The 21,773-nt window shown below is 36.1% G+C and overlaps 1 protein-coding gene across 4 annotated transcripts in view; it reads right to left on the reverse strand.

The window, feature by feature from the left end:
* Positions 1-21,773, reverse strand: part of Plxdc2 (plexin domain containing 2) — a 395,182-nt gene that overhangs the window by 249,703 nt on the left and 123,706 nt on the right. Inside the window, exon 3 of one of the 4 annotated variants that reach the window (XM_085835170.1) lies at positions 21,169-21,181. The exons of the other annotated variants lie outside the window; for them this stretch is intronic. Within the exon in view, the coding sequence (XP_085691296.1) occupies positions 21,169-21,181 (13 nt within the window). The remainder of the gene's footprint in view (positions 1-21,168; positions 21,182-21,773) is intronic. 4 annotated transcript variants of the gene reach the window in all.

Consider the following 21,773-nt stretch of genomic DNA (forward strand, 5'->3'; position numbering starts at 1 on the left):
TAAGACCTTCTGGAGCAAAGCTTAGGTCAACCTCAGAGACGTCCATCGGCTTCACATGTAGGGTGGTATGTCTCAGTGAGTTATGCCAAGCTGTGCCAGGTCTTCCCCACCCTTCCCTCATCTCTTTCTCTTGCTATTCTCCTGCCCTTCATCTCCTTCCTTCTCCTTCCCTCTCCTTTCCTTTTGGTCGTTTTTAGTTTTATGTTATGTGATAAAGTTTTGCCAGGTACTACAGTCTGGTCTGGAGTTCTGCTGTCCTCTTGCCTCAGCTTCCCTAGTGCCTGGGAATTCAGTTGCATGTTACTGAGCTCAGCATCTTAATTAAATGGGCTAAGTTTACTTCTCTGATATTAAGTTTACCATTTCTCTTCTGATATGTATAGCACAGCATAGCACAACTTTCCCACAGCCCTCATCAGGCCACTAGCTTCTTTTGGACACCTGAAATCTTAGCAGACAGAATCAATATCAGCAGAAGAGATTCTTGTATTGATTATATTTCTTAAATCCCCTTCATTATTTCCTTTCATTCATTTTAATCTAGAGAATAAATAAAGGAGTTTCAGAACCTAAAGACGATAATGTTCACATTTCTCATTTAAGGTGAGAGACCTGATTAATACTCTAAGTATGTTTTAGCACTCAAAATCCCTCCCATGCATGATTTGGCAATGGCAGCAGAAAGAGAAGACAGGTTCTTAGCTGAAATGTGCTTATATGACCACATGACTTCTGCAGTCAGGGCTTCTGACAGTCTTGACTTCATCTTTTTCTCATTGTTTAGTAATATTTTCTGATTATTTTTAATTGCTATTTGTACTTGAAATAGCTTATTTTTTATTGACATGTAGTTATTGTGAATGTAAGTGGGGTTCAATGTAATATGTCACTAATTGCAACAGCATGTGGAGATCCCATACTACAACACAGTGACCAATCTACAAACACCCAGCACTGTGCTGGTGAAGGCTTGGTCTTATTGGAATACATGCCTGTAAACTGGGAAAGACGATTCTTTGCTCACTCTTATTGGATTTACCAAAACTAAACAAGCTCTCAGGAAGTCCTAGAAGTTTCCTAAGGAGATGATTTATGAGTTTAGTGTCTGGACTTGTAAAAACTGGTTGGGTTACTACTTAATAGTGAATTATATTTTCTCTGATAACATTATAAATAAACAAGAATTGTCAATCTTACATATATATGTATCACTTCTAGGTTCATAATTCGGTTACTAGATGGTTCAAGATCCTAGTATCAAAGGGGCTTAGATGCTGATCTTATTTTTGAATGGACTTTAGAGAATATGCAATATCTTAAAATGAATGCTTTACAGAGATCCAGGAAGGAAAACTGGAAAAGGCAGGGTTGGTTTCTCTATACTATGATTGACTTAGCCTCATTTCACGGGCTTTCAAAACACACACCTTAAATCATTCTTTAAATTGACAACCAAATAACTCATTCAGTGATAAGACAGAGGAATCTATGAGACAAGATGTTTCCATTCCCAGCTGCAGTGAAAACACACCCAATAGGTGGGCCCACTCAACAGATTCTCTGTGATCTGTCTTCTATGTCCTAATTAAACCATCCGTGAAAAACCTTACAAAAGAATTTTCTCTGCCATGACTTGCTACTGTAATTACGCAGCTAACAAAAACATTAGTTCTATTTAATAACTTCCATTTGATTATAATGTAAAAATGTTTTAGAAACACACATACCTGGACTGCTATGTACAATAAGCACATGGATATTAATATATTTTGAGGTCATTTATAGATTCAAGTAGCACATATAGTGTTATTAGAGAAGGTATTTTATTGTACTTCCAAAAGACATCATCATGAAGTTTTCCCAATGTTGAGTTAACCTGAAAGGGCCATAAAATATCTCCAATTATCCTCACACTGTTATATGGAATGTCTAAAGTCCCTTTTATGCCTTTGTGATGGATCACCATTACAGCCAGTATGCTGTCACTAGGAATCACTTTGGAAAGAACTCTCTTGTTATGCTCATAAGAGATTATCTAAATTTAATTGACTAGATTGGATGACTTCATCCATGTGAGTGGGACGACCACACAGTCTGAAGTCTCAGCCTAGTTATAAATGGAAAAGCAGTGGTAGTGCATGCCTTTTATCCCAGCACTTGAGAGACAGAGACAGACAGATTTCTGAGTTTGAGACCAGCCTGGTCTATAGAGTGAGCTCTAAGACAGCCAGGGCTACACAGAGAAACCCTCTCTTGTAAAACCTCCAACCTGAAAAATGGGGTGGTGGAGTAGGGTAAAGGAAAGAAACATGGGCCCCGTTGCTTCTTCACAGAGGGCATGATGTGACCTGCCAAGTCATTTTCAGTCCCCCACCATGATAGATTGTATCCCGGGAAACATAAAGAAGAATAAATTCTTCCTTCCTTAAGTTGTATCTGTTGGATACTTTTTTTTTTCAACAAGACAATTATCTAACAAAACTATCCTATACCAGAAAGTAAATAAAGTAAAGGTGAAGAAAGTGATATGGGAATAGATAAATGTATTTTATGTCACATCCCAATGATGTTATTTCAATATTTTGCAAGTAACCCAGATTTATATTAGAAACATTTAAATTCCTTCTCTTGACTACTGTACATAAATGATACACATAATATACATTTGCTAAACAACCAGAAAGTAATTGTGTGCTTAGACATGAATTTTACAAAGTTAGAATTCACTGCAAATATATTTATTAACATATTCTATGTTCTATATTTTATATGTAGTAAGGTATGTATATGCTTGTGTGTAGAAGCATGAATATGGGAAATTTTATGTAGTTGTATATGGATATAAGAATACAGGCCAGAGGCTAACATTAAGAATTTTCCCCAATTGCTCTTTAACTCATTTCGGGGGCAGATTCTCACTCATTCTGAGCTCACTGATCTAGCTAGACTGATTGTCCAGTATGCCCTAGAGATCCTCCCAGCCATACCTCTATCATACTACGATTACAGTCATGAGTCACTACATGAACCTTTTAATGTCGGTCCTGGGGACTGAACTCAGGTGTCACATTAAGTAGTCTGTAATTTACTGACTGAGTATCTCTGCAGCTCCATTCTGCACTTGATAAATGAAGCAGGCCATCACTGTAAATTCTCTGAAGGAACGTTCTGAAGTTATGCAGAAAGCATATTTACTAGCAGGAACCACTTGAGAAAGGATATAAATATTTGGCTAAGGCAGACTTCCATGTGACAATGAATCTCAATTTATTTCAGAACAAAATAGAAAAATTCTATTAAATAAATTATACCCTTGGTTGTGTCAATAATGAACTCACTAATGTAGTTGATTTGGAGGTTTTGACTGATGGCATTATTCAGCAAGGTAGCTACAGAAGATAAAGTTCTGAGCATGTTTTATTGAGGTGGATTAAGGATTTTGAATGAGATCTAGCAGTCATATTTTATTAAGTCCTCAGGAGAGACTTTCTGCCTCTGGATGTGCTTCTTACAATCCACCCAAGTGTAACATAGTCCGGGCTCTTGTCCCAGGTGTTCTTCCAACTATAGCAAGGAGCATCATCTGTTCTCATCACAGAGAATCTCTCAAAAAAACACTTTACCAACAATACATATCTTCTATAATTTCAAACCCAACCCCAAATCTTCAGGAAATCTTATATGTCTCCCTCCAATTCCAGCTCATAAGTGGTTCTTATAAATGAATCGAGTTTTCTTCTGTAACATAGTCACTCTTCAAAGGTGACTCCTTTAAATACACTTATTATGCATACCTCCCCTTCAGAACACAGCAAGCACGACACTTGCTTTCTTAGGAAAGATCTTGAACATGCTAGCATTTGGCTGTCCTCTGGGAACTTCACGTGGGGAAACCATTCCGATTCAGTCACTGACAGGGTGTGTCAATGTGTCCAACTTACTCAGGTAAATTATTTATGGTGAACACATGCCCTCCTGTTGAGCATATTGGATTTGGACATATACTAGAAAAATAGAAGCTATAGGAGTAACATCACGCCCCACTACCACCACCACCACCAACAACAACAACAAACTTTTAGGAATTGTTGTTGACTATGAAGGCTTTCCAGAGGATTCTATATTAAAATCTTAGTTCCTAATGATAGCAAGGTTGAGGAGTGACTGGACCAGGAAATTGACCTCATCTATGTTTTAGACTATCAATGGAGTCATAGTTGGATGGAGTATTAACAGGGGGTAGAAATGGTAGGGGCTAGAATTTAATTTGATGAAATAAGTTACTAGAAGCATAGTCTGAAGGAGATAATTTGTCTCTATATGCTTGTCAGTCTACCTTGTGTTGCTCTTACATTCCTTCCCTCCCTCCTTTCCTCTATCTTACCTTCCTTCCTTGCTTCTTCCTTGTCTCTCTCACAGTTTCCTCCTCCATTCTACTCCCTTTGCTTCTAGACAACAGGAGGTGAGCAGCTTTGATCTATTATACTCTATTGTAATGTTCTGAATACCCACAGCTCCAGAAACAATGGAGCCATACAAACATAGACTATAACTTTTGAAACCATGAGCCAAAATAAATGCATCTTCCTTAATATATCTTTCTCAGTGTTTCAGTCATTCAGGTGGGCAGGGGAATTTCTAATGTTCCCTTTTGATTGACAACATCTATGAGTTTTCATAATGTGTTGATAGACAAATGAAGTACAAATTGTTAACCCCAGTTTTCCATGATACTTTTTTATATCCTTTTCCTTTTGCCAACTTCACATTGCATCTTTTGATTTTAATAAGAAATTAAGTGAATATGAATTAGCACTGAATCTTATGGATCCATGCAGTCAATCTGCAAAACTAGGGTTGCCTTAGGGACAAATGATATAGAATACTTCAGAATAGTGACTCTTTTTTTATACAGTGTGTGTTAATGTGTGTGTGTGTTTGTGTGTGCACGTGCAGGTGTATGGATGTACATGTGCATGTTTTGTGGGTGTACTGTAAGTGCAAGCATGGACACTGGTATATAATATAGGTTTATGATTAACAAATAGTTCAATCTGAAGGAACAAAATGTTGGGAGTGAATAAGGACCCTAAAAGCCTATGTCCAGGAGCACATTCTGCCTCTACCTTTAACTCATCTCATTGCATTCCAATTACAGATTTTTTTTGAATGGAGAACATTTGGCAACTTAAGACTACTATAAAAAATTAATTGGATTGGAAAAATGTAATTATTAAGGACTTGATCCAAATCATAAACTGAGTATTTATATTGAACACTTTGGATATTTAATCACTTACAAAGATAAGGCAAGATTATTGCAAGTTGGTAGGTGACCAGGTCTACATTATACATTTCAAACTAGCCTTGTGTACAATACCTTGTCGCAAAAAGAGACTCTCATAATTTTATTCTTTGAAGTATAAAAGATAAGTTGAATAAATCCACACTTAAGATTATGAACTAAGATGTTTTGTACACTGCTTGTACTAACATACAGTTAGTATTATAATATGAGTTAATAATGTACTGTTGTTATTCCATGTTACACATGAACACTTTGACATGCATGTATAGGTATGTGAGGTGCCAGGAAAACCATCAGAGATGAGTCTAGAGACTCTTTCTTAGTTGCTATCTAACTTGCCTTTGAGTGATCTTTCAACGGATCAAATTATCAATTTGTATCACAGCTTAGTGATAGAACACCATAAAATAATCTAAAATGAAATACATAGAAAACACATACTATTGAAAACAGAGAAACAAGACAAACAATCATTCCTGTGGATGCAGACAGGGAAGAGAGCCTTACACCCATCCAGATATGGGAAGATGAGCCATCATATCAATAGTATGCAAATTGTTGCTTTAATTTTTGGCAAGATATTGAAAAACAATCTTCTTAGTGGATATTTCTTATTAACTAGCTAATAATGCAGCCCCGTCATTTGTGTTAATAAATTTCAGCATTGAATTTACTATGAAGGGAGTTTCTCACCATATCATCAAAGTACACCTATTTAATAACTCAGGACATTTGCTGTTCTTTCAGATGCACTAGTGGGACTAAGGAACTAGGCTCATTTCCACATGGAAATTACATGTAGATTACAATCTACAGATAATGAATAATCAGGTAAATAATAGCTAATTAAATAAAAGATGCAATGTTGCCACAATATTATGGTGTTTCTTCAGATCACATTGCATCATGAGGCCCAGAACAGCAGGGCCATTGTTGGCCTGTAAGTTCCATCATCATGACCTCAACCAGAATGATAGGATGTGTTCTTACAGTCTTTTTGGTTCCTCTAGCTACAAAAACCTACTATACTACTAGTTTCCAGATATCTTAATTAATATATTTTATTACATTTGAGGCCATATATTAGTCCATACTAATTTTGGATTTTCTATATTATTTGTGAAAATTATGTATGCATGTATGTATGTATGTATGAATGAATGTTTGTATGTATGTATGCATGTATGTATATAATACTTAGTGGCTTCAAAGTACAGTAAAAACTAAAACCATGTGTTACAATACCTTTATGTTTCTGTTCATCATTAGGCATCTTAAACCCTTGTGTTTCCTGTGCTATGAATGACTGATTCTAAAATGAAGTCCAGGCACTGGAACTAAATCCCAAAGCATGAAAGGAATGACTGCCAGCCAGGGAAACAAAAGATTCTGTGAACAAAAATCAGTCATGGACAATAACCCCTCCTGGGAAAAAGTAAACTTCTGAACCAGAACAGACCAGATGGAATCTATTGATATAATAGTACCCAGGGTCAGAAATGATGTCTAAATGCCCTGGGCCCAAATCACAGAGGGACATCTGGTAAAATCAGGCTGCCAGATCAACTAATCTCATCTCATGTTGTTATCACATCATACTCAGTGTGTAGAGTGAAAATCCATAATGGCTCACTGGTGAACTCAGGCTTACTCAGCCAATGACTACAGATCCTATTCAACACATGGCCTTCTATCTGTAAACTGCATCTGATTAAATCAGATAAGCCATAACACTATACTACTAAATTTCCACAGGTTAAATATCCTCAAGAGATATTGGTGGATTTGCACATTGACGAATAAAATTTAATTTCTTAATCACAAAGTTTATCTCTATCATTGATTTTTAAAATACAGTAACTCAAGGTTTAGGAAGGTCTATGAACTTGGGTGGCCATTTAATGATAGTGTTAGGTGACAGAACACAACACATGTTCTTAGAGTCAAAACTGATGCTACTTTTCCTGAGATTCTGTAGCCAAAGTTGGGTAATGTTACTGACCACTTTCCAAAAAGAAAGCGATATTTTATTTTATTCAAGAGCTAAGTGATGGAGCATTGGAGAATACACAATGCCTAAGTTCATCGGCACTAAAGAGCTTTATGATCAAATGCCTTTTCTATCTTCAACTAAGTGTTTCTCAGGCACTGTGACCACAATATTTAAAGTTCTTAACACCAATCTTAGCAAGTACTGTTTTCCTTATTAAGTCTTTTTACCTGATTACTTTCAGAGCTGTCAGGTTCCTTTATCTTGAGGTCTGGTTCCATCATGAAATACAATACAGGCTTATGGTAATACGCTAATAACCAAGATGCAAAGGCTACCCAGTAACTAATGGGCAGGTAATGTATACTGCATGGATATCCTGAACAAAGACATGATTTTCATTTCCGTCAGGATGGAAATGGATGGTGTGAGGGTTTATAACACGACTCAGACTAGGATGCAATTTGAAATGCAACACAGTTAATTTGGGATTTTTTCCTTTAATGGTTTAAGCATGCAGACGATACTTTGGAAAAGAGAACAAAACAAAACACATTACAATCTTTAGCATTTCATAAGTTCAAAAAAAAGGCTATCAAAACTAAGGCCATGTTTCCAACCAGTTTCCTTGTCAGATCCTGACACAGTTGAGGTGACTCCACACTAGTACCCCCTTTATCCCCCTGTTATTCAGTCAATCTTATTTCTTTGCTTAAAATTCTTAGCCTTGACCACTTGGATAAGTTAGATCATTCTCAAGAAAATTAGAATCTGCCCTGCAAATTTTGTGCAATTTCCTATACTTTTCTTACCTCTTTTTTTATAGATAAGTTCCATTAACTAAATGATCAGAATTATAGTAGTATAATTTTAAAGCCCTTTGAAAGGTTCAAAGAGATTAGTGCACGAAGAGAAAGCAATTTTCCCCAAGTTATCCTACTTCTCACATTTGATTCATATACTTAATGAAATAAATCTTCACACAGCCTTAGAACCATAAAGCAATGGACAAAACCACTTAGCTTTCATTTTTTCCAAATAACGTTACAAAGAAGCCTTATGAAAAAAAAAAAATCAAAGGGAAGGCAGGTACTTCTGAATGGCAAATAAAACTGTGAAATGACGGACCCGGAATGATTTGTTAGTTACAGTAAACAGCATACAATTCTTTAAGCCAAAGGGGTTCATTGCTTTTTACATTTAAATTTTAAATATTTTACTTACAAAAACTGAATTCATTTCATAGTTTGTAAGACAACTTCAATCATAGCTATCGTTTACCTAATGACATTTATTATTAACTCAATATAATATATAGATGAAATATTTTAATATGACAGTTTATGTAAATTTATGATTTTAATTTAAAAACAACAACAACAAAAAAAACCCTTTCAATTTGTCTATTTCCTATGATGGGGAAAATGGCAAACCCGAAATTAAGGATATTTTGAAGAGCAGAGAGCCTGCATCAATGTGTATAAATCTAGATAAGGCGGTTTTGGAATCCCAGGTTTATTAGAGTCTTAATATTATAGTTTATGCTGCTGAGTTGATTAACTTGTATCTAATTTTCAACTAACATTTACCCAAGCAACAGTTTTAAAATATGATTCCAAAGATTATCGAAAATGCCAAAAATGTTTAGAAATTGTTACCAGTACCGAGAATGACAACACCTAATTAAATTGCATGATTGCCAATATCCATGATTATGCATTTTAACTAACACTGTAAATAAACCACAATAATAAAAAAAAATCACATTATGAAAAAAGAAAAAGAAAAAATGAAAACAGCAAAGCCTCCACTAAAATAAGATTTAAGTTTTTGTGATCTATTCCTAAAATATAAAAATCCTTGCCAGAGTATAAGATTTGGAAGATGATATTGTATATGACATTTGTCTGTTTACCATGTTGATAGGAATAGGAAATGGGTGCATTCTAAAGTCTTTTGAAGTTAATTTTTATTCCTGATACTTCAGACATAATCCTACATATTTATCTTGAAACAGTAGTTACAAAAAGTAGACAAAAGCGGGTTACTATTTGATTTTTAGAGTAAATTTTATTACTTACAAATGAAATAAAACATATGTATTAATGCCTGTGCAACTATAGTAGGACATTATTAGGTAATCCTTGAGATGACTCAAATTCTTATGTACATTATTGGACTATTTTCATCTTTCCAGGAAGGTATGAATAACAGGTATTTTGTGGCTTGTATATTCCATTTATCGATATGGCCACTGAGCCCACAAATTCTAAGAAATAGTTAGCTTCCATGGCAGATAACCCCAATATTACAGTTATGAAAATGACCCAGATGACTGAAATCCAGAGACAACTACACTAAATTCATTGATTACTGGCCAGGTGAAGAGCATGCACAAATATTTGATATGACTCCAAATATTGAACAAGATAGAAGGAGGGGTAAAGAATAGGATAGAAAATAAACTTACTGTTCCACTACCTACTGTTCCACTACCTACCTACAGAAACATAAAAATAAAAAGAAAGAAATAGTCACACAGAACTCAGAGAACCAATCTGGTGACAGTTATTGCTATTTAAATTTTACATTATTTGACATCCAGATATGGATGCACATCACTTCAGCATAAAGTCAGACTGCTAACAGTTGGTGTAAAAATATGCTATGTCAATGTGACTTACACATCAGCAATGAAGAACTACTGAATCAAGAAAATGTAGAAAACAAAAAAAGATAACAATGATTTTTGTATGTTGTTACAGTGGTTACAAATATGCATAAAATAATTTGGGGAGACACTAAAGCTAGAGACAAGCACTTGTGAGGACAGTGGGTAATCTGCTATATACTTAGCCTATGAAGTCCAATAAGCTATAGGTATTTGGATACTATAAATGAGTGTTTTGTTCTGTTTTGTTTTGCTTTTCCTATATTCTTATCAAGTGAAATTAATGTTACTAGCCCTTAAATTTAACATGGAATTCCGGGTAATGACTTTTTTTTAATTTTTTTATTAGGTATTTTCCTCATTTACATTTCCAATGCTATCTCAAAAGTCCCCCATACCTTCCCCCCACCCCACTCCCCTACCTACTCACTCCCACTTCTTGGCCCTGGCATTCCCCTGTACTGAAGCATCTAAAATTTGCAAGACTAATGGGCCTCTCTTTCCAACAATGGCCGACTAGGCCATCTTCTGATACATATGGAGCTAGAGACAAGAGCTCCGGGGTACTGGTTAGTTCATCATGTTGTTCCACCTGTAGGGTTGCAGATCCCTTTAGCTCCTTGTGTACTTTCTCTAGCTCCTCCATTGGGGGTCCTGCGATCCATCCAATAGCTGACTGTGAGCATCCACTTCTGTGTTTGCTAGGCCCCAGTATAGCCTCACAAAAGACAGCTATATCTGGGTCCTTTCAGCAAAATCTTGCTAGTGTATGCAATGGTGTCAGTGTTTGGAGGCTGATTATGGGATGGATCCCCGGGTATGGCAGTCTCTAAATGGTCCATCCTTTCGTCTCAGCTCCAAACTTTGTCTCTGTAACTCCTTCCTAGGTAATGACTTTATTGCAATTTCAGTTCAATTAATGTGAGATTAAAAGTAGTTACCATCTGAACAGAGAAACCTGAGAATTATGCACACTCATATATATGAACACACACACACACACACACACACAATCTTTCTCAATCTCTTGCCACACTTCCCAATTCAAATATCATGATAAATAGCTATAAACAATTCCTACTTTCAATACATCAAAATGTGTATCGTGTATTCCAATCCCACTCCAACCCTGCCTGTCTGCTAAAATAAGTGAGTCCACATTAAAATGTTTTCATTCTAGAGACATAATTTCTTTCACATTTCCCCCAAGGGAAGGCAGCATGCTTGGAGACAAACTTTCAAGTACCCTGCCTACAGAGGATGTCGTGTGAATAAAGAGTAGAAAGCAGAGCACTAAGTACTTCTGCCAATTTACATATGTCTCACAACTCACAACACACCGCTCAAGAGTGAAGTGCTCTGACATGGTTTTTTGTTAAGGATTATTTGGCTGACTACTAGACATGTGAATTATATAAAATTTTAGGCCATCGGCATCTTTCAGTATTATTTGGAATGTTTAGGGAATACGTTCTTCTTTTCTCACACATGGGTCTTTAAATATTCTTTTAGTTTGTATGGACTGTAAATGAGCTAACCTCAGTGTGTGTGTGTGTGTGTGTGTGTGTATGTGTGTGTATGTGTGTATGTGTGTGTATGTGTGTATGTGTGTATGTGTGTGTATGTGTGTATGTGTGTGTATGTGTGTGTATGAGTGTGTGTATGTGTGTGTATGTGTGTGTATGTGTGTGTGTATGTGTTTGTATGTGTGTGTATGTGTGTGTGTGTGTGTGCATGTGTAAACACTTTTGTGGAAAACTGATTTACTCTTCTATTTATATATAAATTTCAGTTTCTACATTTGGACTCAGGTAGACTCTGAGAATGTTAAACCTCATTCTATCGCACATAAATTTATGATATATGTCCCAAGAGAGATCCCTTACCAGTTCTGGATACATGTGCCAATAGCAGATGCTTCAAGGTCTTCAACAAAAGGCTTATCAAATATCCCACTGACACACAGCAGGGCTTTGCATTCAGTTCATTGTAAAAGCATTTGCTCACACATTTATGAATCAAGTTATTTCTCTTGCCTGCCTCAGAGAGGCTAAGGTCATAAGTGAGCCATGTCAAAGATACCATCACACTCACAGGCAAGAGGGAACTATGTCCTACAGCCTGAGATAGAGGGAAGGGGGAGAGAGCAGGAGGCAAGATAAACTATTACAAGGGAGGGAAGCAGGCTGAAATTGCATCACCAGGGTGTTGTAGAATGCAGGCACTGAGGTGAGTGGTTCTCCCTCAGAGGAGTTTGAAAGCCATCAAGAAGATTTAGGGAGGAAAAGGCATGGTCCATATGGTGCCCACTTTAAAAAGATTGCCTCATTAATCACTTTAGAATGGTCTGTGAGAGTCTATGTTTGTAGAACCGTAGGCTCAGCTGATAGAAATTTTATAAGCAAAATATTTTCTCCTCTGTACATGGTCAGCAATGTCATCAAAGTTAACTTGATGAAGTAACCAATTCCCATGTGAAAACAATCCATGTGTACCATTATCCACTATGACAGCAGAAATACTGAACTTATATCAAAATGTTGCAAAGAGAAGAAATACAACCTAATCCATCCCAGAGTCATTCTTCTGTGTTATATTCCAAGAGCAATATTACAATTGTTATAAAGGGAAGCAACCTAATTCTTTTGGGGTTTTTTTGGGTGTTTTTTTTTTTTTTTTTTTTTTTTTTTTTTTTTTTTTTTTTTTTTTTTACGAGACAGGGTTTCTCTGTGTAGCCTTGGCTGTCCTGAAACTCACTCTGTAGACCAGGCTGGCCTCGAACTCATAAATCCACCTGCCCCTGCCTCCCAAGTGCTGGGATTAAAGGCGTTCGCCACCACGCCCAGCGCAACCTAATTCTTAATTAACATTGGAGACAATAGAAAACATGGATAAACTAAACAGGTATGGAGGTTTAAATGATAACTAACAGAGGCCATATCTGAGTTTGACATCCTTACCAGAAGTCTGACCTAATATTATGTTTATCAATGGAATAATTTCTCTAATGGTATATCAAAGCCAAGTGTAATGAAGCTATTTATTGTTCAATAACAAGGCTTCACAGTTGTAATAGATGTTAAAGAAATTTCTATTGAGTGAGTAAGCAAACACCATCATTTAAAAAAAAGATACACGATTATTAACTTTTACAAGCATGAAAGGGGAATTCAATATTATAAAACCAGAATACAAATATCTACAAGCTGAATTGTAATTTATTAATTTTCCAGACATCTGCAATAAAAGCTTAGTTAAAATGGTATCTCAAACTTTAAGATATGTTAGAATCACAGTGTTCCCAAAGATTCTCCAAATACAACCTTTTTCAAGACTCAGAGGTTTACTGAGACAGACAGATTTAATAGCAGTATTTTGAAAAATGTTTATGTTCATAGAGCATGGAATTCTCTTTCCCGTCTCTGGAGACAAAGGGCAATTTCAAAAAACATATAAAGTACAAAAAGACATATAATGGTGCATGGATATTGGTTTTGTCTGATTTTCAAAATGGAAAAGACTGGCATATATCTTTGGGACCTTACATTAACTCCTTGCTTGCATGTACTCCTTTGAAAATTATTTTTATTATGTACTACTATTTCCCACAATAGTCCTTCAGTAATACAGAGCAACCTCATTGCTCCAATTCTCTAATCAAAGGGAGTCACCTACAAACTTCTGTGTCCCACCAGGCCCCCACCTCCAGCCAATCATAGGTTGATCCCTCAGCCCAAGGATTCTGACATCAGAATCCATTACAGCATCCACAGAAAAGCTAAGGGGACATTCAGTTTCATTATTCTTTTTCCGTGAGGCTGATATTTATTTATTTAACCTCCACTCCAATCCACTGTCATCCACTGTGGCTTATAATATCCAATGTGAAGATGAAAAAAACAATGGTAGAAGTTAGGAATAACTAGAAGCGAGATACGTTTTGGAATGCTAATGCAACCAACATAGGAGGTACACCTGAGAGGCTCAAACTGGTATTGTTTGCTTTTCTTGCCTGATAAAATTGATAACCCATAGGAATATGAAGGGTTTGGACAAACTGCTAGACCATGGCACAATAGCTAATTTATTACCTGATAGTTAATTTTTCCTTTTGCAATGTAAACACAAGGGGATTAATTGGAATGATGGCCTACCTAGGTAAGGTACTCAGAAAAATCTAGAATTCATTTCTCAATTAGGCACCTACATCCTTCAAAGAAATAGTGTGGGTGTCAAAATGCAGGTCTGACTCACCATATGCAAACTGGACTTAGAATTAGGCATTCGTGGATCCCCTGGAAGATGCCACTCACAATCTAGGTAGTCTACAGGTAACATTTGGAACATCCAAACTAGAAGCAGGTTAAACCTGAGACTGCAGAAAATAATGAGAATCAAAGACAATGTTGAAAGCACTGGGAGACTGAAAGAAATAGAACTGCATAAATATTCTAGTTTCTATGAGGCTTTAGGTTCCTTGTATTACCTAAAATTACTGGAGAACCTGTAACTGTCACAGCACTGGTCTAGTCTAGAAGTCAGTTTATCCACTTGAGCCTTACCTACAAATTTCAAGTAGTCACTTAGCCAACCAACCAATACAGATAATAATGAATATCAGAAAGCCATGGCTATGCCTTTGGGCATGCTCAATGGAGGAATACTACTTCCTCCTTGTTTGTTTTATATATGATAAATAGTATGTCCTTTTTTTCTTATCTCACATAGGTTAATTAGAAATGACTTAGATTAATTACTTACTGAAGAATGATTGGTATCATATTTACTATGGCTACTTATTTGTATCAAGTGACTCAATGCATGGTACAGGTTTTTTCATTAGCACTGGAATTTTCCTTTGTTTTTTTTTTTATTAAATATGGGTTGCCTAAGGAGATATGAGAATTATATCATTGAATGTAGCATTAACTCTTTTACATTAAAATATTCCTGAGAAAAAGTCACTAGCTATGTTAATATTGAAAACACATTAATATTGTTAATATTAACTATGTTAAATTGGAAAATTAACAGTTTCTGAGATATCTATAAAGATGCCAAGGTGAACTTCTTATACTAAGATATTTAGATTTTAGCAGATGTACTATTTATAGAGACATATTGATTTTTGTAGACCTAGAGTTCTGATAAAAGGAAACTGAATAATACTTATGTGTCCCCTAGCAATAAGAATGACCACATGTGTTCAATGTGGGTTACATGATTGATGTATCTGTAATACTGTGTGTCTTGCATTCTCAAAAATGTATAAAGGAAATCTTGTTTTCTTTCTTTTTTGAGTAATGATATTCATTTTTAATGTAAAAATCTAATAAATAATTGAAAAATAAGCCAAATCTGTTATTGCCCATCAAAACTTTAGCCAGTGAGCATGATTTCTGTTTCTGAATGAACCCAGAATCACATTGCCAATCCTGATTAAAACTGTAAGCATCACTTTCAGTCTCTGAGTGTAGAGTTGTACACACAGCAACTGTAATGCTAGTGTGATTTTTCCTTCAATGCTAATTTTGAAAAAAAAAAGCATCTCTTTTACTGATTATATTATTTTAAATATTTTCTATTAGATTGATAGACAGCATTCCTCAATGGTTTGTAAATTAACAAATAATCTCCTGTTTAATTAACCACTACTGACAAATACAGTGAAAACACAACCAAATGTGACTTTTGTTCAACAAAACCCACTTCAACCTGCCACAGTATATAGACATGTTGTCTAGATTTGGAGATAGATAGTTCAGTTGTAGAAGAGTGGTACAAGACAGTGTCAACCTAAGATTGTTCTTTGGAATGGAACTATCTACTATTTAGGGTTTGAGTAAACTCACTCATGAAATCATATAACTAAATGAAGTTCAAGGCTCTACTGTAACCCAAAATTCATAAATTGATACAAAAAGAAATGAATGGCATAGGGAGGTATAAGTGCTTAGATCTTGTTCTCTGGCCATCTCTTTCTTCACTTGTAGAACTGTATATAAATTATATTATCTTTAACAAGGATTAATTTAACTTAATAAGAAATAATATATAGCATGCCTGGAATCTGACGTCAAACACAGCTAAGAAGCAAACAGCAAAGCTTCCATTCTTACAGACTTCTTTTTTTTTTTTTTTTTTCATAATTGATGATTTTATTTTTTTTTTAATATTTTTATTACATATTTTCCTCAATTACATTTCCAATACTATCCCAAAAGTCCCCCATAGCGCCCCCCACTTCCCTACCCACCCATTCCCATTCTTTTGGCCCTGGCATTCCCCTATATTGGGGCATATAAAGTTTGCAAGTCCAATGGGCCTCTCTTTCCATTGATGGCCGACTAGGCCATCTTTCCATACATATGCAGCTAGAGACAAGAGCTCCAGGGTTCTGGTTAGTACATCATGTTGTTCCAACAATAGGGTTGCAGATCCCTTTAGCTCCTTGGGTACTTTCTCTAGCTTCTCCATTGGGAGCCCTGTGATACATCCAATAGCTGACTGTGAACATCCACTCCTGTGTTTGCTAGGCCCCGGCATCGTCTCACAAGAGACAGCTATATTTGGGTCTTACAGACTTCTAATGCTTTCTGCAACAGAACTCATCTCATGCCCATCGTCATTTTGAAGACGGTGTGATGTGTTTGCTGTTTAGGCATTCAGTCTTAATGAACGAATTAAAATCAAGTCAAGTCAAAATGATAGACAAATTTTATAAAACCAAATTTATGAACTGAATGTTGGGCTGTATTTTGGAGATGGAGAATATAAGGAACCACTCAATGTAAAACAATGAAGTCAAAAGGCTGAGGCCCTGATCAATAGGATTAGTGTCCCCATAAAAAAGATCTTTCAGAAAATTACCTTTATACATCTCTGCCTCTTCCCCTATTCATCTACCTATCAAAGAAAAGCCACATAAACGTAGCACATCAAGAAAGAAACTGGCTCCATTCAGGAAATAGACCCTTGCACTTGAGTATATTTGCTGTCATGCTGTCTTTGGGTTTATAGCCTCCGAATTATAGGGGACTAGATGTCTTCTCTGTAAGGCACCACACTCTGAATGGTTTGTCAGTGGAGAAGCAGCACACAAACACCCTAGACAATGCAAATGTGACTGAATAGCAGCCTTGTGTTTAACATTTGATTAATTTTTATTCAGAGCTGAAGAGTATAACACCTCCTTTCAGGAAAAAAAAAAAAAAGAAAAAAAAAAAGAAAAGAAAAGAAAAAACTCCTAGGATTTGTCAATTTGCCAAAGCTTTCAACTAGAATACTACAAAGATACATGGATTTTAGTGTAAAAAAGATAAAAGAAATCATTTTGCTATTAACAACAAGAAGCCATGTCAACAAGTTGCCATTTATGCTTCTCTCTTGTATGTCCCTTGTGTCAACAGTTTAGCAAAATAAAATTGAAATAAGACGCATGAGGCACTATCAAAATCATCAAAGAAAATGTGAATGGCACTTAAGATCCTTTGATATTACTTCAAATGGCATCCAGAATACAATGATACTTCCCAGGAAAAGAAACATGTTTTCCAAAAGAGAGGCTTGCTTTTCTTATGACAAAGATTCAACTGGAGAATTACCCAGCTAAGTATAAGGTTTCTAATCAGTGTGGCTTAGCAAAGTTTACAAACTTCTTTGTGGCAAACATACCAAGAGGTAAGTTTATTCTAGCAAGTGTGAACACAGTCCACATTGCTACAAAGTGAGGGACCTGCTTAAAAACTGGTTATATGATATCTCCAGATTATTCAGGGGGGATAATAAATCATTTTTTAATCTCAAGGAAGGCTTCTATAACAAAACATCTAAGAGTAAGCAACTTCTAAATAATAGAAATTTATTTCTCACATTTCTGGTAGGTGGGAAGTCCATAGGCCAAATTGCTAAGAGTCTGTGTCTTCAAACAGCAAATTCTGTTCTCCAGAAATAGAGCTCCTCAATAGATCCTGACATGAGAGAGGTATAGACTCACTCCATCCAATATCTTACCTTGCTATTGCTCTCCCTCATGAGACATCCACCCCAACTCACATCTCTGAAAATTGTGTGGCTTAAATTCCTGCATTGTCTTGGAGAGGGGTATCCCAGCACTGAGATCATAATGAACTCCAAACAATTCAGTTGTTAAGTGGGAGATATTGATGGTGTTTTTGTTGGTTTGTTTGTTTGTTTGTTTGTTTGTTTGTTTGTTTTATCCATTGTTGAAGAAAGAAGCACTATCTATGTACAGCAGCTTGGACTTTTCTGGAATGATCTGCGGAGTTCATGACAAGTCTGTACTTGGCTCATGTCCGGAGATACCAAGATGCCACTACACCTAGGTACCACATAGGCTTAAATCTCCAGCTTTTGAGAGATGCTGAAAACATTGTGAAAATATTATGAAAAAAGGAGAGACCCATGGTGAACAAAGTTTGAGAACAGTTTGTTTTCTTTACCAAGATCAATGTATTTTATGAATTCTATGTGGGAGAACTATTGTTACTCTGAACATCTGCAGTATGGAGACCTTGGTAGGTCTAGTGTGCATTTCTTCTAGCTGCCATACAAATATTTAGTAATGCATTCATAAAGGCAACCAATATCACCGTGTCTATTCACCACATTTGCACAGAAGGAAAAGGTAAACAATTTACCTATGAATTTATTCACAAATTGCCACCTCCATAATTAGTGTTCAACTCATTGTTCTCTCATTTCTACAGCTTTCTTGATTATTTACTAAATATCAGATTAAATTGTGTGTGTGTGTGTGTGTGCGTGTGTATGCATGTGTGTGTGTGTATTTAAATTCCTATGTTATGTTTTCTGTGAACTTATTACTGTTTATTTCCTCTGAGTTCCTGTATAAAGTCCCTCAGTCACACTCCCTTTTGTTTCTGGCCTACATTGCTCCTGAAAGTTTCTCTCACCACATAGAGATCTTCTATGACGTTACTTCCTGATACAGTGCGCATCAAGATTATTTGTTTTTCCTTTGACTCAGTCAAGGAAGGAATGGTCATGGGTTTGGGAAGCATGGCCTTTCTGTGACTTCATATTTCCGAGTTAATGCTGCTTTCTGCCAACATTTGAGCCCACAGACTGGCTGACAGCCCTGGCCCAGCCACATAACCCACTAACTGGTCGAGGAAGTAATAATTTACAGTTGGTGGTGCAATGAGGAGCTAGCTCTAAATTGATTTTGTTGAGTGTTGTTGAGCAACATGTAAAATCAGCCACTTAGCTATTTGTCCTCGGGATTGAGAAATGCATCCCATTTAATAGAACAGCCCTGAAATATAGACACTTTAACTTGGACTTTGCAAAAGATCAAACCTTTATATTCTGCATCTATTCTACATTTCTATACTTAAGATGCCAAAAGTATCTCATTAAAACTCTTGGCAATTAAATGTAAACTAACCTGACTTTTACATTTTACAAGTTCATCACAGGTAACTGTAATGAATCTAGAATTACCTTAGGAGTTGCTTTGAGGAGAAAAGTGTGTTCTAATTTTAGATATCTTTGTTTCTATAGGCTGTTTCTGCCAGCTTGTTAGCCTTTTTCATTCATTCTCTTGCTGGCTCTTTTGAGTGAGAATAGGGACCACATGGTGCTCTCCCAGGGAACTCCAGCCCCATAATGATAGGGCTCCCACCAGACAGTGCTTATTAATGGTTGTTTTCCGACTTTATGGCTGAAGGGCTACCATTCCTGAGCCACTTCCTCTCTGACTGGTAATTTTTCAGCAAAAGGAAAGTCCACTATTGTACTTTTTTCCCCATTGTAGCAGTCAAAGGGCTCTTTTCCTAAAGGCAAATGTATGCCCTTTGCCTCTGACGCCACAGGGCAATCCAAAGAGATTTTTGTCAAGTTCTTTTGCTTGCTAACTGTAGGTGATAACAGTAACTAGAAATTTCCATTTAGAAATTAAGGGAATGTCAGCTTGAAAAATTAGCCTTTTTTTTCTACCACCGCAATAAAGAAAATGATAGCATAATTCTTGAATTTGGCCCTAAGTGTAGGATCATTGATTACCAGGGCTCTGTGAAGATGTGAATTCTCAGGTCTTAAAGAATGTCAGACAATAGAACATCTCCTTTGACTGGAAATATTTCCACATAACACTTTATTATGAATGATGAAGAAAATTAAAATTCAGACTCATTTAGCTGATTATGGTTTCTAACTAGAATTACAATTTTTTTACTTGTGGACCAAAAGAGCCTATGCTTTGCTTACCATGAAAAGGTAATGAGACTTTAACAAATATATCATATCATTTATACAATTTTATTTTATTTCTTTCTGAATTTTAGTTACCCACTGTATGTAGACAGTGTTTTAAAATGTATTGTTTTGAGGGTGTTAGAAAATTAGCTGGAGGACATTAATTAGCTCAGATTCTTAAATTGATCAATTAAATGCTACTGCCTTTCCCTTTATTGTGTTAAATAAAAATTCAGGTGGCTGATGCCTTCCCTCTGTTGCAACAGCTTAACTCTGTTCCTGCGTCTATTCTTTCTTAATCATTTCATTCTCGTCACTGTTGTTAGACACATCTTGGAAATGTGACCTGCCCAACATCTTTCAGAGAATAAGTGTTGAGACTGATTCTAGTAATCAAGAAAATAACAATTTATGTTTACGTGCAGCATTCAAACCTTGTAGCTAGAAAGGACTGCTTCCCAATACTTTGTGCAATCATTGAAGAATCCTCCCTCAATGTCTCCTTCACATCACTCCTTGTACTTAGCATGTCTCCCTTCAACTGCTCCTTAGGTCCCAGGTCAGGATGCCTAGGCTGATTACACATTCATAAAGTCTTTTATCTCCTTGTCTTGGCAATTAACATTCTGACTTATATCCATGTAATCAAATCGACCCTGGCTTTTTGGGTGAGTTGAGTCAACTTGTTATGATCTCAGTATAAGACCCACGACGATATAAAATCTAAATAATGTATGTCAGGATATGGGTAAGTGAAAAAGTTGTGACAAGCAAGCGTACAGAACAACATTGGATTTCCTTAATTAACCCTTAGCTGTGAAAAATCCCAGAGCATTTCTTTTCTTCACTTTTCTTTATCCTATACATTCTAGATTATCATAAGTGACCTCTGTTCCCTATCCTAGCCACCTAGCCACCAGGCTATTCATCTACTCTCTATTGCCTAGGAGATGACAGCACCCTCATTTGAGCTCTTCAATTTCCTTTGTAACTTTATTATGTTTAGACCTTTTATATTTAATTGGGGAGTTGTGTGTTGCAAGACACAAATCTGTGAAGGGCAGAAAACGACTTGCATCCCTGGTTTGGTCTTTCCATCAGGTAGGTCCCAGATAGAACTCAGGTCTTTCAGCTTGGACAAGCACCTTTACCTTCTTCACCTTCTTACTGGCCTTTGAATTCATATATTGTTACGATCTCAGTATAAGACCATGTGGTTGAGTGCATAACATCTTTTCTGGCCAAGAAGAAAACAACTTACAACCCATCTCTGATAAACAGGAACTGAAATCAGTAAACAGATGTATATATACAATTAATTGTGAGGTTAAGGTTTAGCCAATGGCTTTCATCTCTTAGGAACTTGGCCATCAATAATGCTAAGTATGTAAAAACATTACTTCATGATTCCTCACACTCTGTAACAATGTAATAGAAAGCAGATAGGAGCTAAGTAGCAAAATAGACAAAAGAAAGATGAATGGGTATAATTCAACAAGTTCTCTTAAATAAAATGATCAAAAGTTACTGTACTTTGCAAGAACTAAAACACACGTACATATGCA

The sequence above is a fragment of the Mus caroli genome, unplaced genomic scaffold (assembly GCF_978045245.1).
Source record: "Mus caroli unplaced genomic scaffold, Mus_caroli_1 scaffold_2, whole genome shotgun sequence".
NCBI lineage: Eukaryota > Metazoa > Chordata > Mammalia > Rodentia > Muridae > Mus > Mus caroli.